The sequence below is a fragment of the Antrostomus carolinensis genome, unplaced genomic scaffold (genome assembly GCF_000700745.2).
Source record: "Antrostomus carolinensis isolate BGI_N321 unplaced genomic scaffold, ASM70074v2 scaffold18799, whole genome shotgun sequence".
NCBI classification, from domain to species: Eukaryota; Metazoa; Chordata; class Aves; order Caprimulgiformes; family Caprimulgidae; genus Antrostomus; species Antrostomus carolinensis.
The window spans coordinates 5067-22282 of NW_010336611.1; the positions used below are offsets into that span (position 1 = coordinate 5067).

Genomic DNA, 17216 nt, shown 5'->3' on the forward strand with positions numbered 1-17216 from the left:
CTTAAAGCAGCTAATGTTCAAACAAAGCTACTGATGTAGTCAACATCAAACAAATGTTTCTCATACAAATTATAACAGCACAGTGGTTCTGTTGCTCAAATACTAGATGGCACTCATCATATGATAAGACACTATGACTAACTGACGTTGAACTGCCTAAATTTGCTGCAACAAATACAGCATCATAATGAACACATATTATCCCTGCTTTCCTTTGAATTACATTTGGGACTTCATAAAATAGAAAGCTGTACTTTCATGAGATTAAGAATACCTTTGTAAAAGTGACAGGTATACTAGCATCCAGCTGCACGTGATCTGCCAGTTCCGTAAACTGCTGCTGCTGTTTCTGTAATGTTTCTAGCAATCTTGTAATTTCCTGTTTGGCCAACACTACTCTGCAGTCATCCTAAACAGACACAGAAAACAGAAGCATGCCTTCACTTTAGTAACTTATTTAAAACAACCAAACACAATGTAAATATGATGGCTGGAAATAAACTATCTTAAATAGAAATACTCTAGTTAAAGAAACTCACATTTACAAAATAGATTTATTTAAAATTGCAATACAAATGTAAAGGCCTTGTCGTTCTTTCTCTATACTAACAGACACTAAATAGTTCCACAGCTTTAAAAAACTTCTTTGACCTTTTTTAGTCCTGTAGGAATAAGAATATAAATTTAAAAATATAGTAATGTAATACATAAAAAATATTTATATCATTTATGTATCATTCCAGCAGCTGGAATAGAGCAGCTGCTTTGCGGCATACAGCAACACACTTAACACAAAAAGATTAATATCCACCCATTAATGGTGGGAACATCTGCGTAATTAAAAGTACATCTGACTAAGAACCAGACACTAGCTCTACACAGATTTTTTAAAAAGTACAAATAACACATTAATGAAGTAATTTCTCTCACAGTCAGTTTACTGTTCACTACATATACTATTTACTTCTTGCTGTCACTATATTAAGTGAATAATGGACCAAACACATACTCTCATATAGCCAGTTTCTTTACACATTTAATGTGTTCAATTATCCATATTACAAGTGCTAACAAAAGTCAATTAGTCCTAAAATACTTTTTTCCTACCAGTCTCATAGGACAACTATCTTCAAATGCCTATACTGGTAACTGCAACTGTAAAATTCTTCCCCTAAATCTTCTAGGTTTTTTGCTTCAGTTCCATCTCTACTTCCCACTAAGGTCACAAACAACCAGGAATTACTCCAGACAAGAGAATCATGCCACAGGATTTACAGCAACTGGAGGACTTGATGCTTTTGTCCTGATTATCCTTGTCTAACAACCTCTTGTAATGAATACTTCAATCTCATGTTATATCATTATTGTTTTAACATTGTAAAGAAAATTAAAATGCAGAGTATCATCTAACCCTTTCATCTGTAGCCCAAACTTGATTTGCAGTTCCACGACTCTTGACAACCTACCTGTTGTAAAGTCTTTTCACAATGAAGGCAAGCTGTTGAAACCTGTGACAAGAGGATAGTCATGTCTTCTTGCTGTTGCCTAAGCCAAATCAACTTCTCTCTCACGTGAGCATCAACAACACTAAGAGCCATTTCCTCCTGACGACAAAGGGTTTCATGAAGATCAGAAAAATAGGCTCGGACACACGAGCGAGCGTTCTCTGCAGTCCCTGGCACCTACAGTGTTGTAGTGAGGAGATTCAGAAGATTAAGGACATCAGTTGATTCCAGAAGTACATTTTCCATTTTATTCTGGTTTCTAACTTATGTTCGCATCTGGATGGCTACATCATTCAAGTCCCAGTTACACAGAAAGTCTCATCAGCCCTAACACCAAGATCCTCCAAGAAGTTACTCCAAAAATCAAGCAGTTTATTTGTACATATCTTCATGTATCTTACTAAAAATGACCAGGGAAAAAAGCCTCAATAGTATCACACCATCTGAGAACAGATGCAATCTGCAATCAAAGTACTTCGATACTGTACTAGCAGTTATACAGTCTTCCCTACTGCCTCCCTATTTTCATGTAGCCTAAAAACATTGTAACGGACTACAAGTTCCCCTCTATCTATTGGTTTAAATCTCAAACTCAACTTGACAGAGATAAGAACTTCGGGTCTTGTCTTATAAAACCTATGTATAATTTTCAAAGAAATTCCTTATCTGGTTATACAAAAAGCAAATATTCTGTGCATGTGAGGGGGGAAAAAACCAAACATACATGTTCTGTATGCGCCATTCCAACTCCATCTTCAACTATTTGTTCTCCTCCTTCTATGTGCTGAACAATTCCAACTAGTTTTCTGGAATAATCTGAGATTTCTTCTGTGAAAGTTCTTATACAGTGGGCCATGTCTAAAATGGATGCACGAATCTGGTTTGCTTCTGGTTCCAAGACAGAATGCTATTAATTAAAAGCAACATATCAAAGATCAACTATAAATATCTTCCTTAATAATCTTTTCTATTTTACTACATATTTAATATGTATGTGTGTGTATATATACACACACACACACACATATATATATAGGAAAGGCAAGGAAGAATTTAAAACAACCTTGCAATTTAAAATGCAATCAGGAGTTCCAGATTATGCTGAGACTAAGATATGCATCTAGCAATTATACAAGAAAACATACAAATTTGCCTGTTTACCATAATCAATTACAAAAAAAGAAGGGTAGTCAGACTGCACCAAGTTGGGTGAATCTAGTCTTTGCATGATGAAAACAGCTTTCAGAACTGGTCACTTGATGCTTTGAGTTCAGAAAAGCATCAGATAAATGGACTTTCATCTTAATATATAAATAACTTTTTGTGGCCTTAGAAATAACCTTTGTTTTTTTTCTTGTAATTTTACCATGGCAGCTATCTAAAATGAAGGGAAAACAAAAGAATAGTATGACATTATTTCTATAAAGACATAATGAGAATCTACCCTCCTTTCTTGATAATCTTTTGTATTTTAATTGGATAAATAATTATGCAAGACATCCCATGGCACAACTAGAATCAGATTGTTAGCAGTACCTTATGACCTTGATGCTTCCCATATTCCTTGCAGACACAACACATAAGAGGACTCGCCTGACAGCCCTCTTCTAAACAAACAAACTCAATAGCATGCACTTGGTGTTGGGAGCACATGGTCTTCTCATGAGGCTTGTCAGCAAGAGGTACACGCCTATGTTTCGCTAGTGTCTTTGTAGAATGAGTAAGCTGGGAACAGTCTGCACACAGGTGAGTGGCACAAACAGTGCAATACACAGATGCAACATGGGCTTCATCTTCATCGCAACGAATGATACTCTGACAAAAAAAATTGAAAAGAAAACTGCAGTCGTTAACATTTAATCCCAATAACTGAGAAAAATCAGAAGACCTGCCACCAATATAAGACTGAAAACAGACTTTCTTTAAAAGTTATACACTAATAAATATTTGGACTACTTTGGAAACTTGATTTTAAGTTAGAATCATAGAATCATAGCATGGTATAGGTTGAAAGGGACCTTAAAGATCATCTAGTTCCAGCCCCCCTGCCATGAGAAGGGACACCTTCCACTAGACCAGGTTGCTCAAAGCCTCATCCAGCCTGGCCTTGAACACTTCCAGGTAAGGGGCATCCACATCTTCCCTGGGCAACCTGCTCCAGTGTCTGACCACCCTCACAGGAAAGAATTTCTTCCCAATATCTAATCTAATATCTGTCCATTTTCTGTACAGTCAATTCCAATCAATTATTCTAGAGGTGTTCAGTGGTTTTATAAATCCACTTCAGTGGAAGTTGTAGAGGTTTGGAGGGTAAAGTAGTTCAGGCTCCATTCATTTCCTCCAGAACAGTCATTGCAGAACAAAGAATTACCAAGTTACAGACAAAAAAACCCACCAATACACAAATAGGAACTTTGGACAGTTATCTCCTCCTTAAATGGCACTGTATGATACTTGTTACATGTTAGTTGTTAATACTGGAATGATTGAAGCAGCTAGTTTCCATAATGAAGTACTATCACATGATGCAGTGATACCAAATGACCATAAAAGGTAACTACTTTAGAAGAAGAATTAAGTCTTTAGGAAGCGTTTCTAAAAAGTTTTAGAAAATTGTCCTTAAGTCACTATAACTAAAATATCCAAATGAGTAACCTTTTCTAAAAATCTTAAAAGCCTAAAAAAGGGTTAAAGAGTATGCATGCTTGGCAATACCTTTTTATTTTCTGCTTTAGTCAGCACAGATTAGCATTTAATTATGAAGCAATTAATTGAAGCCTTAATACTAGATACTGAAAGAAAACAGAAGCATTATTAGTGAAATTACATTTGGCAAAGAACTGATTTTCTTTCTTTTTTTTTTCCCCTATCTAGAGATAACTTTAAGCAAATACAACAAAGTTTTTTCTATTTTAAAAAGTCAGTACCTCTCCAGATAGACCAATGGCTTCTTCTGCTGTCCCACACTGCCCAGCAGGTCCATTCTGCAACCGTTCCAAGAGTTCCAACAAAGCAAAATTCTTTTTCAAGCCCCAGACACCAGAATCTCCTATTTTTGAGGAAGAGTTAAATGAAGGGGAGGAGAGGAAGAAAAACCTCAAGCAAATACCACCATGAGAAGTTCATAAACCACAGCTGAGATTTTGACAAATATTAAGAGTACATCAACTACAGTGATATTAACTAGAGTGAGATACAACTACCACTTTTTCTATGTAAGCTCACACTACCTTTTGATCCTCTTCCTTCCTTCTGTCATGGAACTATTTAATATTTATGCAGACTTTCTCTACTTAAAAGATGCCAAGATTATTAAAAGTTTACAAAAACTCAGTAAAAACACTTGTAAAATAATCCACAATAGCTAACAGCTAAAGACTACAAGGAACATACAAACTCTAACGTGTATCATAAAAATTAATATTTTGCATAACTACATACAGTGAACACTTCTACTGTACTAACAGCAGCTGTGAAGAATTCACACTGACAAACCTCATACTCCCTGAATCATAAGATGCAACAGCTATTACAGATCTCAGTCCAGTAAAAATCTGAATGAGAGTTAAAACAATATTCAGAAAGGAAGACCCATATACAACACTAATTGATATAGCAAAAAAGAAGATACCTCATACTCCCTAGAAGAAAGTAGAAGGCTGTGTTTACTCCTGTATCATCCTCATTTTATAGAGGTTAACATGAAGCATGTAATGAGAAGCAAAACCAGAACTGCATCCCAATGACTGCTGCAAAAAGCTACCTGCACAGGCCATGTAGCGTATGATAATTCTAGTGATTCTTTCTCCAATTAAGTATCATCACTTCACTTTTCTCAGCATCATTGTAACAGATTTAAGGAAATTTTCTCTGTTGCAAGGTAAAGATGTCTCAAGAGATGAACCATCATCTTTGAGCACTGGATCATTACTTTTTAGTCATTACAGGATCACAGAATGGTTGAGGTTGGAAGGGACCTCTGGACATCACCTTGCCTAGTCCCTGTGCTCAAGCAGGGGAACCTAGAGCTGGTTGCCCAGGACCACGCCTAGGCAGCTTGTGAAGATCTCCAAGGAGGGAGATTCCACTACCTCTCTGAGCAACCTGTGCCAGGGCTTGGTTATCCTCACAGTCAAAATTGATTCCTTATGTGCTGACAGAACTTCTTGTGTTTGTGCCCATTGGCTCTAGTTCTGTCAGCAGACACAATGAAAAAAGCTTGGTTCCATCTTGTTTCAAGTATTTATAAAATATCTTTTAGCTTTTCCTCACATGAGAGATGCTCTGGTCTCTTCACTGTCTTACTAGCCTTTTACTCCAGTAGCTAGCTGCACATCTATCTTGTGCTGAGGAGCCAAAAACTGGACAGAGGACTCCAGGTGTGGCCTCATCAATGCTGAGGATAGGGGAAGGATCACCACCCTGGACTTGCTGGCAATACTCCTCCTAGCCCAGGATACCATTACCTTCCTTTGCCACAACAGTACACCAGGTACACCAGGACACCCAGGTTCTTTTCTGCAAAGCTTCTCTCTAGCTGTTTGACCCATTCTTGTCTCTCATTCTCTTCCCAGATGAGAGAGTTACAATCATAGCATCATACAATGTCTCAAGTTGGAAGGGACCCATAAGGATCATTAAGTCCAACTTCCTGCTCCCTGCAGGACTACCTAAAACTAAACCATAAGACTAAGAGCATAGTCCAAACTTCCCTTAACTCTGACAGGCTTGGTGCCATGATCACTTCCCTGGGGAACCTGTTCCAATGAAAGGGTGAAGAATCTTTTCCTAATGCCCAATCTGAACTTCCCCATCCCCTCGTGTCCTAGAGAGAGATCAGCGCCTCCCTCGCCACTGCCCCCTGCCAGGTAGTTGTAGACGGCAATGAGGTCACCCTCAGCCATCTCTTCTCCAGGCTGAACGAACCAAGTGACAGCCACTCCTCCTAGAGTCTTGACCTCGGGGCCTTTCACCATTTTGTTGCCCTCCTCTGGACACACTCTAATGGTATGATGTCCTTCTTGCACCGAAGAGTGTGTCAGGTGCTCTCTTCCAGCCAAGAAGCACATGTGCTGCAGGTCAGGCCCTACTTGTGTACCCCAGGTACTCAAGCCTGCCAAAGACCACCTCAGCCCACCTATGAAACCCTTCAAACAATCAGAGCTGTGCATGACCATGAGCCCAAATCTGACTCCAGGTATAAAAGGAGCCTGCCAGGAGAACCCTTTGAGCCAGTCTTGCTCAGAGCAGTGGGACTGCAATCAAAGGACTCTCCCTTTGGATCAGGATGCCATTCAAAGAAACTTCCTGGTACTGAGTGAGTGGTTTGTGCATTTTAAGACAACATTCTGAGCTTAGATTTAGTTACACACCATACAGTATTGGCTTCCCAAACTGACATCCTCAACCTGTAAGTAAGTTGTGTCTACTGAAGAGTTTGTAATAGAAGATCCCTGTTCAGTTTGACTGTTCTAGTACTGACGCTATTAAACTGATGTTCGGCACATATTTGTCAGTCTTGCACTTCTGCTACATCAATGGGTGTAGCTGGCAGGATGATGATCAAGGAGCTGTTATGGAGGCACAGCTGTGAGCTTTCTCCCCTGGGACTTGCCTGGGCAAAGTAGAAGAAGGACAACCCAGCATCGGTCAGAGTGAAGTAATGTCCTGGTAAAAGGAGGGATGGCAAGGGAAAAGGAATGGTGTGCACCATCCTGGGTGCCTGCCTAACTCAGGCATGGGAACATCACAAATATTCTGGAAAATTAGAGGAGGATAATCGAAAGAAACAACTAGAGATAGACTGCTTTAAAAATTAATTAAAGAGAGAGCGAGAACATAGGCATTTATTAGAACACAGGATTGAACTTATGCTACCTAAAGTGGAGAAACCTCCCAGTGTTCCTCAGATCCAAAAGCTAATTACAGGAGTATATTCCGAGGATTGGGATGGGAACATATGGGGAGAAACAGAACCTGAGGAAAAGGCCCCCAGGGAGGGGAAGGAGTTAGAGAAGAAAAAAAATGTACTGCCACTTATTGAAACGGAGAGGCATGCGGATCCCCACGGTGTTAACCTCCACAGCACCATTCACACAACTCCCTGGACGGGCCCCAGGCTTACTGAACTGCAGGCCGAGCTTTCACGCAAGCCGGGCAAGATGGAGACTGAGTATTTGTGGTGTGTCTCTTTAACGGGTGGGGGGAGAGATCGCATAGTTAAGTGATGACTAAGCAAGTGGATTCTGGTGCCCAGGAGTGTGGTGGGTCTGAGTGGGCATCCCAAAAGGGCACTGTTTGAAAGCAGCACACATATGTAGATGGAATTAGGCAGCTAATGCAGCTGAAAAGGGCCCAGCCCAAGCCTCCAAACTGCAGCAGCCCATAAACCCAGACCGAGCCCTGTTCTGTGAACTCTGTAAGCCTTCTGCCATTAAGGAAGTACCCAAATTTACAACTGACTCAGAAAGGCAAGGGGTGCGGCTCCTGATGCGTCTGCCAGATGGATAGGGCCTAAGTGGCAGTACAAAGCAGCAGCACTAGAAATTAGCACCTGGAAGACCCTTAAGGAAGAAGGGGAAGGCAGCGCGCAAGTCAGAGAGCCATGAGCCCTCCTGCTAGCTGCCGAAAGCCATGCCACCATCTTTACATTGACTCTTACGCAACCTATAAAGGCGCCGCTGGGAGTCCAACCAGTGGAAAGTAGGCCACACTAAGGTGTAGTGGGCAGAAAATTGTCAGCATCTGCTAGAAATAAGGAGGTTGTGACCTTTAAGGGCAGGATGGGTGAAAGGGAATGCGTGGGATAAAATCCCCATCAACAAATGGAATCAGCAAGTGAACCATTTGGCCCAAATCAGAGTAGCCACCTGTGAAGAGGAGGACTGGGATTGCTTAGCCGAATGCCCACATGCTAAATGAGGCCATGTGGGCAAAGCAGACCTTTACTATGAATGCCAGTCCAGAGGCTGGCCAATATCCATGTAGGCATGTGAGCTGATCCTTACTGCTTGCCCACAATGACAGATAATAGACTTTAAACCAACCACCCAAACCAAGCCCCCCACCCCAACATGTCAGGGAGGGGAAAGCCCTCTGGAGCACCTGGCAAACTGACTACATTGGGCTCTTAAGGCCATCCCATGGGAAAAGATACATCCTGGCAGGAGCAGAGTTGGTGTCAGGATTGTGTATGGCCACCACTGTCAGGGCCACCACAGGTGATCAAACAGTCACAGTTCTGCATGGATGGTTCAGCATTCTGCCCATGCCTGAGTGCACCCAGAGCAACAGCAGGTTGCATTTTACAGCCACAACCCTACAGCACCTTGTGAAGGCATCAAGTGGGTGTTTCACACACTATACTACCCTCAGGCTAACGGGACAGTAGAACGGGCTAATGGCCTGATTAAAAGCCATGCCAAAATCTCCTGCCACAGCTGGAACTTACAATTGCCCCAAGCAATACTGATCATAAGCAATCGCTGGGAAGACTATGGGAGCCCAAAGATTCAGGCATTTTTTCCTACAGGGCCATCAACAAGCTACACTCCCTTAACCTGATGATGAAACGGGTCAGCTCCCATCAAAAACATATGTGAGACAGCCTGCCATGGTAAAGTTGCTTTCTATTGGCATCATGCCTATACCCTGACAAAGCCCAAAGGCTTGCATGCCTAGGAGATCCTATATGGGAATGGGAAGGCACACCACATGAGCACTTGGTGGATAATCCCTGATTTTCAAGGCCTGATCCCAAGGCCCACTTTGTTTTCTGTCGCAGGACCATGGGAAAGCAGATCCTTCCAACACTCCTGCTGATGGTAGTAATGATGGTGGACATAGACAGTCAAAGCCTGGACAATGATATGGTAGCGAGACTGATAGGGGGATTCATAGAATGGTATGGGTCAGAAGCGACCTTAAAGCTCATCCAGTTCCAACCCCCCTGCCAGCAGCAGGGACACCTCCCACTAGACCAGGTTGCTCAAAGCCTCATCCAACCTGGCCTTGAACACTTCTAGGGAGGGGGCATCCACAGCTTCTCTGGGCAACCTGGGCCAGTGTCTCACCACCCTCACACTAAAGGACTTCTTCGCAATAGCTAATCTCAATCTGCCCTCTTCCAGTTCAAAGCCATTTCCCCTTGTTCTATCACTACCTGCCTTTGTAAAAAGTCCCTCACCAGCTTTCCTGTAGGCCCCTTCAGGTACTGGAAGGCCGCTATAAGGTCTCCCTGGAGACTTCTCTTCTCCAGGCTGAACAGCTCCAAGTCATGCATACAGTAAACTTAACTTCAGTATTGGTAGCTGGAAGGGTGTTGACAACACACTAGTGTTTTGGTTACTGCTGAGCAGTTCTCACCCAGCATCAAGGCTGTCTCTCCAAGATTATGCCCCTCCCAGTAGGCTGGGAGTGGGTAAGATCTTGAGAGGGGACATAGCCAGGACAGCTGACCCAAACTGACCAAAGGGATATTCCATACCATAAGATGTCTGCTCAGAAATAAAAGCAAGAAGAATGGAAGAGGAAGGCAGATGGCATTCATTATTTACGACGTTTGTCCTCTGGAGCAACTCCTATGCATACTGAAGCCTTGCTTCCCAGGAAGTGGCTGGGCTGGACATTGCCTGCTGATGGGAAGTAGAGCACAAATATTTTGGTTTTCTTTTGCTTCTGTGCGTGGCCCCTGCTTTGTGCCTCTATTCAACTGCCTTTATCTTGATCCACATGTTCTTTTTCCCCCACCCCCAACTTATTTTCTCCCCTCCCCATCCTGCTGAGGAGGGGAGCGAAAGAGCAGCTTGGTAGGCACCTGGTGTCCAGCCAAGGTTAACTCACCACATCCATATACAGTATCAATACATGACAATCCAGGTAGAAGATGTAATTGCTTGCTAACAATTCCTAATTTGGAAGGGACGAGTAAAGAAATGCATGTGCTCTTCCTCCAGCCTCAATGTTATAATGAGCTCTTCTGTTGTTGTCACAGAGATTTTATTACGATCAGTTCACCAAAATTAGCAGAACAGACATATAAGCCAATCCTCATTAAAACCTGCAAATATCATGTTTTCATAACAAATATCACTGAGTTAACCCATGAATGCCTATGATCTTGTAATATTTTTATCTTTACCAGAAACAACATTTCTGAGAACAAAGACAAGCTCAAGAAATTACTTAATTATATGCAGCATTACTGCTGAATACTAACAAAGCACTTCTTTGGTGTACTGAAAGGAAGGCAAGATGTGGACATTAGTTTCGCCACATAACACTGCCCTTACCTCTTTGTCAGATGTTTCCATAGGTGTACAGAAGCTACTAACTTCAGAAGAAGAAACAGGGAGGGGTTTGCTAGCTTTGAGTAGAATGACAGAAGGCACAACATTACCAGTAATGCTCAGGGTAGTGACAGATGTACATTTATGTAGCTAAGAAAGTGCCTAGAAATGCCACCTTGTATTTAAGCAGAACCTGTAGGATCTGAAATTGACTTATCTATTTTATAAAGGAACTTTTGAACTGTGTTTGACAAAAAAAGGTTGCTGCAGTTACTTTTTAGAGTGTGAAACACCACTATCTGGACAAAATTGAACATACAGGCTGCTTTTGTAATTCAAATATATGTTTTGTACTTCATGCAAACATACCCATCTAAGAATATGAGTCAAACTTTTAGTGAACTTCTGCTATTAATGTAAAAAAAATAATACATATTACATTTTTTTATTAAATTCAAGTGCTTTATTTGATTTATGCTTTGCTTCAAGCAAAACTTGGGAGAGGACACAGCTGGGGCAGCTGACTCCAACTGACCAAAGGGATATCCAATACCATATAACATTATGTTCAGCAATAGAAGTTGGGGTGAAGAAGGAGGAAGTGGGGGGATGTTCAGAGTTATGGCATCTGTTTTCCCAAGTAACAGGTGATGGGGCCCTCGTTTCCTGGACATGACTGAACAGCTGCCTGCCAGTGGGAAGCAGTGAATTAACTCTTTATTTTGCTTTACTTGTGTGCATAGCTTTTGTTTTAGCTATTAAAATAGCTGTCTCTATCTCAACCAACTATTGCGCTTCTGATTCTCACCCATGCCCTACTGTGGGAGAGTGAGCAAGGGCTGTGGGGGGCTGAGATGCCCACCATGGTTAAACCCCAACATTCTCTTTTACTTCAAGAGCTACGAAACAAGAAAAATGAAACTGGCTTTCAACCTTAATACTTCAAAACTTGTTTGAAATACATGCAAGTGCTTTTTCCACCTAACATTTTTCCTGCAGTGCTGTTTCAAAGAGCAGAGCCGCATTACGCAGTTAGGCACAATTATATGGAAGACTGGAATGCCCACATGCCAACTGTTTTCCCACCAAGGGGAGCAGAACAAGTAGTTCCATGAGATGCGTGACATATCTGGCCAAAGCGAGGGCAACAATGCTATGGTACCTCTGAAGAGGGATGTGAACAGGAACCAACATATCCACACTGTATAACTTACTGATTTGTGTAGCTTCCAGTTTTGCTACATAGAACTTTCTTTCCTAGGCATTTTTTCCCCACAGTTTAAACCACTGACCATAATACTCTCAAACTCAAAATATAAGTTATGTGCCTCACAGATAAAAGACACAGTTCAAAGAACAGATAGATGGATGAAGACTGGTTTTCTATAGGTATAAACTGGAGCATATATAAGCTATTCTCCCTTTCAACACCCTCAACTGGTACAAAACAACATTCACTGTCTGTTTAAAAAAAAAAAAAAAGCTTACCAGTAAAAGATCATTCATTGTAACAAATCTGCTGTTTCTGGAAATAGGCCTATCAAGGTACAGGTTGGTAACTCTAAAGCTAGGTATAAAGTAAGGGCACATCAGTGCTCTCTGCAGTTCATCAGTTGCGCAGTGGAAGCCTTCACTGGTACAGACAGCATTACCAACACCCAATTTAAGCTCAGTGCACTCCACAGAATAAACTGGGAACAAAAAAGAAAAGTATTTTAACTTTTGATTGCCACAGATCTCGAAGGAGTTTACAGAAGTTATGTTCTGGTCTGCCACAACTGCAGGTAGCACCAGCACAACCACCTGCCTTGATTCATTCTGACTTCAGAGCTTAGTTATTTTTCAGGTCGAGCACTCCTAGCAGGATCACACTGTTTTTCATAACACAGAGCAAGGAAGAATCCCCTCTTATTATAAGCTGAAGAAATACAGAGCACAATGTTCACTTCTAGAATCTAAATTAGGTCAAACTAGTTTGTAAACCAAGTCTGGATTTGCTAACACTGTATCTAGACAGATTTCTAGATACTAACTCCCATAAACCAAAGCACAGAGAAGTGGCTAGATAGTTCTCTTCTACAGTGTTTAGAACAGCACCGTCCTGTAGCAAACCAACTGTGCACAACCTTCAGTTACAACAGTATATAAAATACTCAACAACACATCAATATAATGACTGCTGATACTAACGTGGACCTCATATCTCCAGATCAGCCACTAATCCAGACACCCATTAATAGTAGAGTATATATGGATGTACACGCACCAAAAGGATAAATCTACTTATGAAACAGATTATAGCAAATCAGCCTTTAAGCAAACATCATCTTAGCCTTTAAGCAAACATTAGATAAGGTTGAGAGAGAAATAAGCTGTTCAATCATTATAATGTTTCTTACAAAAGTATTTTCCTTCATAGGTTTTAATATCTTTATCAAAAAAACCCCAAAAACAAACCACAAAACCAAAACCAACAACAAATGAGCCCTATCCTCAGTTTACATTCTCATATCTGATTTTAATCATGTTAGTTCTGTTCCACATCTAGCATGAAGAGAAATCCAAGCCAGAAAAGGCAGAGCAGAAGTAACTTACTGAAATGTAACCAACAGAAAGACACCTCTGTAGCTCTTCTATTTTTATTTTCCAGTTCATAACACTGTCAGGAGAAACAAAGGTATTTAGATTTTACAATCTTCCTTTAACTTTACATTATACAGCCTGAGATCTGCTGATGTATGTTATACACTGTCAGTGCACCACTGATCTTGGACATAGATGGAAAAACAGGTAAAGCTTAGACATCAACTACTAATCTACTGTAACAGAATTCATAACCAGTAAGCACCCTATAAAACATGCATTATCACACTGAAAGTCATGTCTCATTTCACTGGTATCTACCATAAAGCATACCTATTTTAGAAAATGACACTTTGCTTCTTTTTACACTAAATCTACTATAAAATTACTACATACTCAACATACACATTTTCAACACATCTGATGAAGTGTTCATTTTATATTTATATTTTAAAACAGTAAAAGATCAGTCCTGTAAATACATCTATACATCTATCTCTTGGACTTTAGCTCAAATTCTGCTTTTCTTTCTTAGTCCTACCGGTTCCAGTACTAAATATTTCCTCTCATAGCAAGATTTTATGAACTATTAGAATAGTTTGCTAAGCATGTAAGTGTGTTGTTAGTTTTCACTTGCAGACTCCATCTTTCCAGAAATCCTGACTGACAAGTACTTCTAACCCTGCTTTCCCATACAGTTTTATACATTTTTTAAATATATATATATATATACACACATGTGTGTATATATATATATATATATATGTAAAAGACAGGCCAGTGAATTTAAACCAAGTATCTACTGCAGAAGGGAGAAGATACAGCTACACCTATACATACATAGATCCCCCAGTATTTATTTCAAAAAGTTCCCAAAATTCCTTGGGAAAACTTGGATGAATATAGGATTAAGTGATTTAGTAATAAGAACAAAAGAAAACAAGCAGTTCTATCTGCTGAACTCTACAGGTTAAATGAACAACTAAAAGCATTTGTCAAAGCCACAGTTACTGGTTAAGGAACTGTGTTCAACATAGGTACTCCCTGATTATACAGATTTTCTTTTTAAAGAACTTTCTCCTGGCAGTGATCCTATAGTCTCAATTTAGATAACTCGACAGTTTGCTGAGACTAATTCATTAAAGAGCAGAATGGCAAATGCAGAAACAGGTGAAAACGGAGCTTGCTTTCTCACATGCCCTGGAATAGAGGAGAGGGAAGGATGAGAAGTTCCCTGGGCCCAGATTTGCCATGCCTCCCTCCCAGCTTCACTCCTGAGCTCTCAGAAGGAAACAGAAGTATAAGCACAGCAGATTTAACCAACAGTAGTAACTACCAGGTGATTAGAGCAAGACAACAAATCCACAGACACCTCAAAGAGAAGCCATGATGAGCTAGACTCCATAAAACACCCCATTTTTACATGCTGGAAGCAATAATATTTCTTAAGACAGTTCTTACGGACCTGGTATGACTAAAAGAGGCTACGACCCTCTTCTGCCCCAAGTCACCAGGCAGAACGTTTTTATTCACAGAAGTATTTTTACTTTCAAACGGTTCTGCTAAAATTTTCTACCTATCTGCTTTTTTGATCAACTGCTGGTCACAGCATATCATCCTTCTTTCTAGTGCTAGCTAGTAGGATACAAGTCTAGTATCCTACACACAAAAGCTGACACTTTTCTTTCCTTTTCTTATCTGTAGAAGCCTTACAAGTTTAATAATGTTTCATTGTGTTTCATCAGAAGCTTCTCAGTATCATGTAAGATGAAAAAACTTCAAATGTTTTTATAAAGCTTAATTTTTGTTAAACTTGAAAATCACAAGAAAATATGATAGGATACTTTCAGATGCCCAGGAAAAAAAAAACAAAAAAAAAAAACCAAACAACAAACCACACACAATAAAAACTAAGAAGTTATAAGTTCCTTATCATAATAAAAATGCTACTTTTACTTTACAAGATACAAGCAGTGGTCTCATACAGAAATGTTTCCCAACAGCAGGACTGAGTATTATGCTCTAACATTCTCCCCCTCAAAAGCATGCTCTAAGAAATCTCATGCAGCTGCACCTCCACAGATAAGAACTAAAAGAAATCATGAGTTCTAACCACATCTTCTAGATTGGCATTCATGACACTCATACTTACCACCTCCCTCCCCCCAGAAAACAAACCCCTCTTTCATATGAGACTCATACTTCCTTTCCCATGAAAGTATTTATAGTGTCTCAATATTGCTGTTAGTTTGGTCTACAATCTAGCAGATTCTTTTACTGCAAAGTAAATCCTTATTCAAGTGAATTTAATATTTAAACACTTATTCCATAGATTACTAGATCTGAGATCTCCTTCTCTGAGGATTCTCCTCCTTCCAACAGCGTTTTTATTCAAAACTGCTGGAGCCAGTTCTATTAACAAGTTACTCTCAGCACAAATTCATAAATAACTCATCTTCTCTGTAACTCTGTGTTGAATAGGCAATTCCTATTATGAAGGAACTATAAGCATGTGTCATATTTTGCCTAAAATAAACTTCCACTGTTGGACAGAAGCTGTGTCTTATCTTTTCAAATGCTGTCTGCAGACACTCCTCCAGCAGGGGAATTCCTGTTTATATCCTGCCGCTATCAATTACTGCATATATAGAATTACTTCACATTTTAAAAAACAGATTTCCTATCACTGATGCTTGCTTCTATATCACTTCAGAATGAATACAGACAAATCTGTTTGTCAAAGAAGCCACCTATTTAATTGTTTATTAAGTGTTTAGGACAACAGGAAACTAATTACCCATTCAGGAACCCTCAGACACTAATTTAAAAGAGTAGTCCCTTTGTAAATACAGTTGTACAAAAAGACTTCAAAGTATAGAGCTTCCAAGCCCAGGTTTAAGAAAATAAAGATAAAATCTTTACTTACTATTTTTTAAGATATCTATTTCACTAGTGCTTAATAATGCCATGAGCTTATCTGAATGAAAAGGAATGCTACGCATCCATTACTTGGAAATATTATCACTAAGTGGAGCATTAAGACTCTATATCTAGCATTATCTTCTAGATATCCTTGGTTGACAGGTTTCAAGAACTTTAGCCGTATATTTTCTTACCTAGTTCAGTAACTTGTCGATCAAAAGGACAACGAACTGCTCTGCCATGAAGGGGAAGTCGGGTAAGACAGTCATGGCAGACAGTATGGCCACACAAAAGCAGCCGGGGAACTTTGTCACCTTGCAAAGAAAATACATCTTCACAGACTCCACACTCAAGAACCTATAATTTAAAAGGAGACGATATTTGGTTTTGAGCTGATAAAAAAATCAAAACTTCACACAGTAAGCAATATGACACAGTTTATTTTACAGAAGTTCCTACAATCACAGCAGATAGACTGAATCATTAATTTTGCTTTACACACACAAACAGTGATCATACAAATGCTATTTAAAAAATAAGTAAACAGACACAAAGAGAACATTTAAACTCTTCAGCATCCCACCTGATCACCACTAGTTCTCGCCCACTTCATTTAATGCACTGCCACAAGAAAAGCCAACTGGTCAAGCAGCACAACTAAGTAAGCAGAAATGTCCTCGCAGAAGGACGAAACAGAGGGCACTTCTGACCCTGTCAAAGCAGACTATCAGCCGCTGGAGAAAGTTTCCATTCATAGCTGATGCACGTAAAAAGGTCAGTCATACCAAGTTAGCCATTTATGAAGCTACAAACGCAGCATCGAGGTAGCAGGAACAAACAGCGGGGGACCGGGACATCTTAAACCGCTAATGAAAAGCAAAATTGATCGTCATTTAAGAAAAAAACAAATAAAAAAAAA

The 17216-nt window shown here is 40.0% G+C and overlaps 1 protein-coding gene across 1 annotated transcript; it reads right to left on the reverse strand.

Moving 5' to 3' along the window:
• Nucleotides 1–274: 274 nt before the first annotated feature.
• TRIM23 (tripartite motif containing 23) lies at nucleotides 275–16654 on the reverse strand (the record flags this gene model as incomplete). The annotated part of the gene is made up of 6 exons (XM_010174935.1): nucleotides 275–409; nucleotides 1467–1682; nucleotides 2230–2412; nucleotides 3042–3320; nucleotides 4433–4554; nucleotides 16492–16654. Coding segments are annotated over 6 exons (1098 nt in total), but the record flags the coding sequence as incomplete, so codon positions are not given.
• Between the last annotated feature and the right edge of the window lie 562 nt (nucleotides 16655–17216).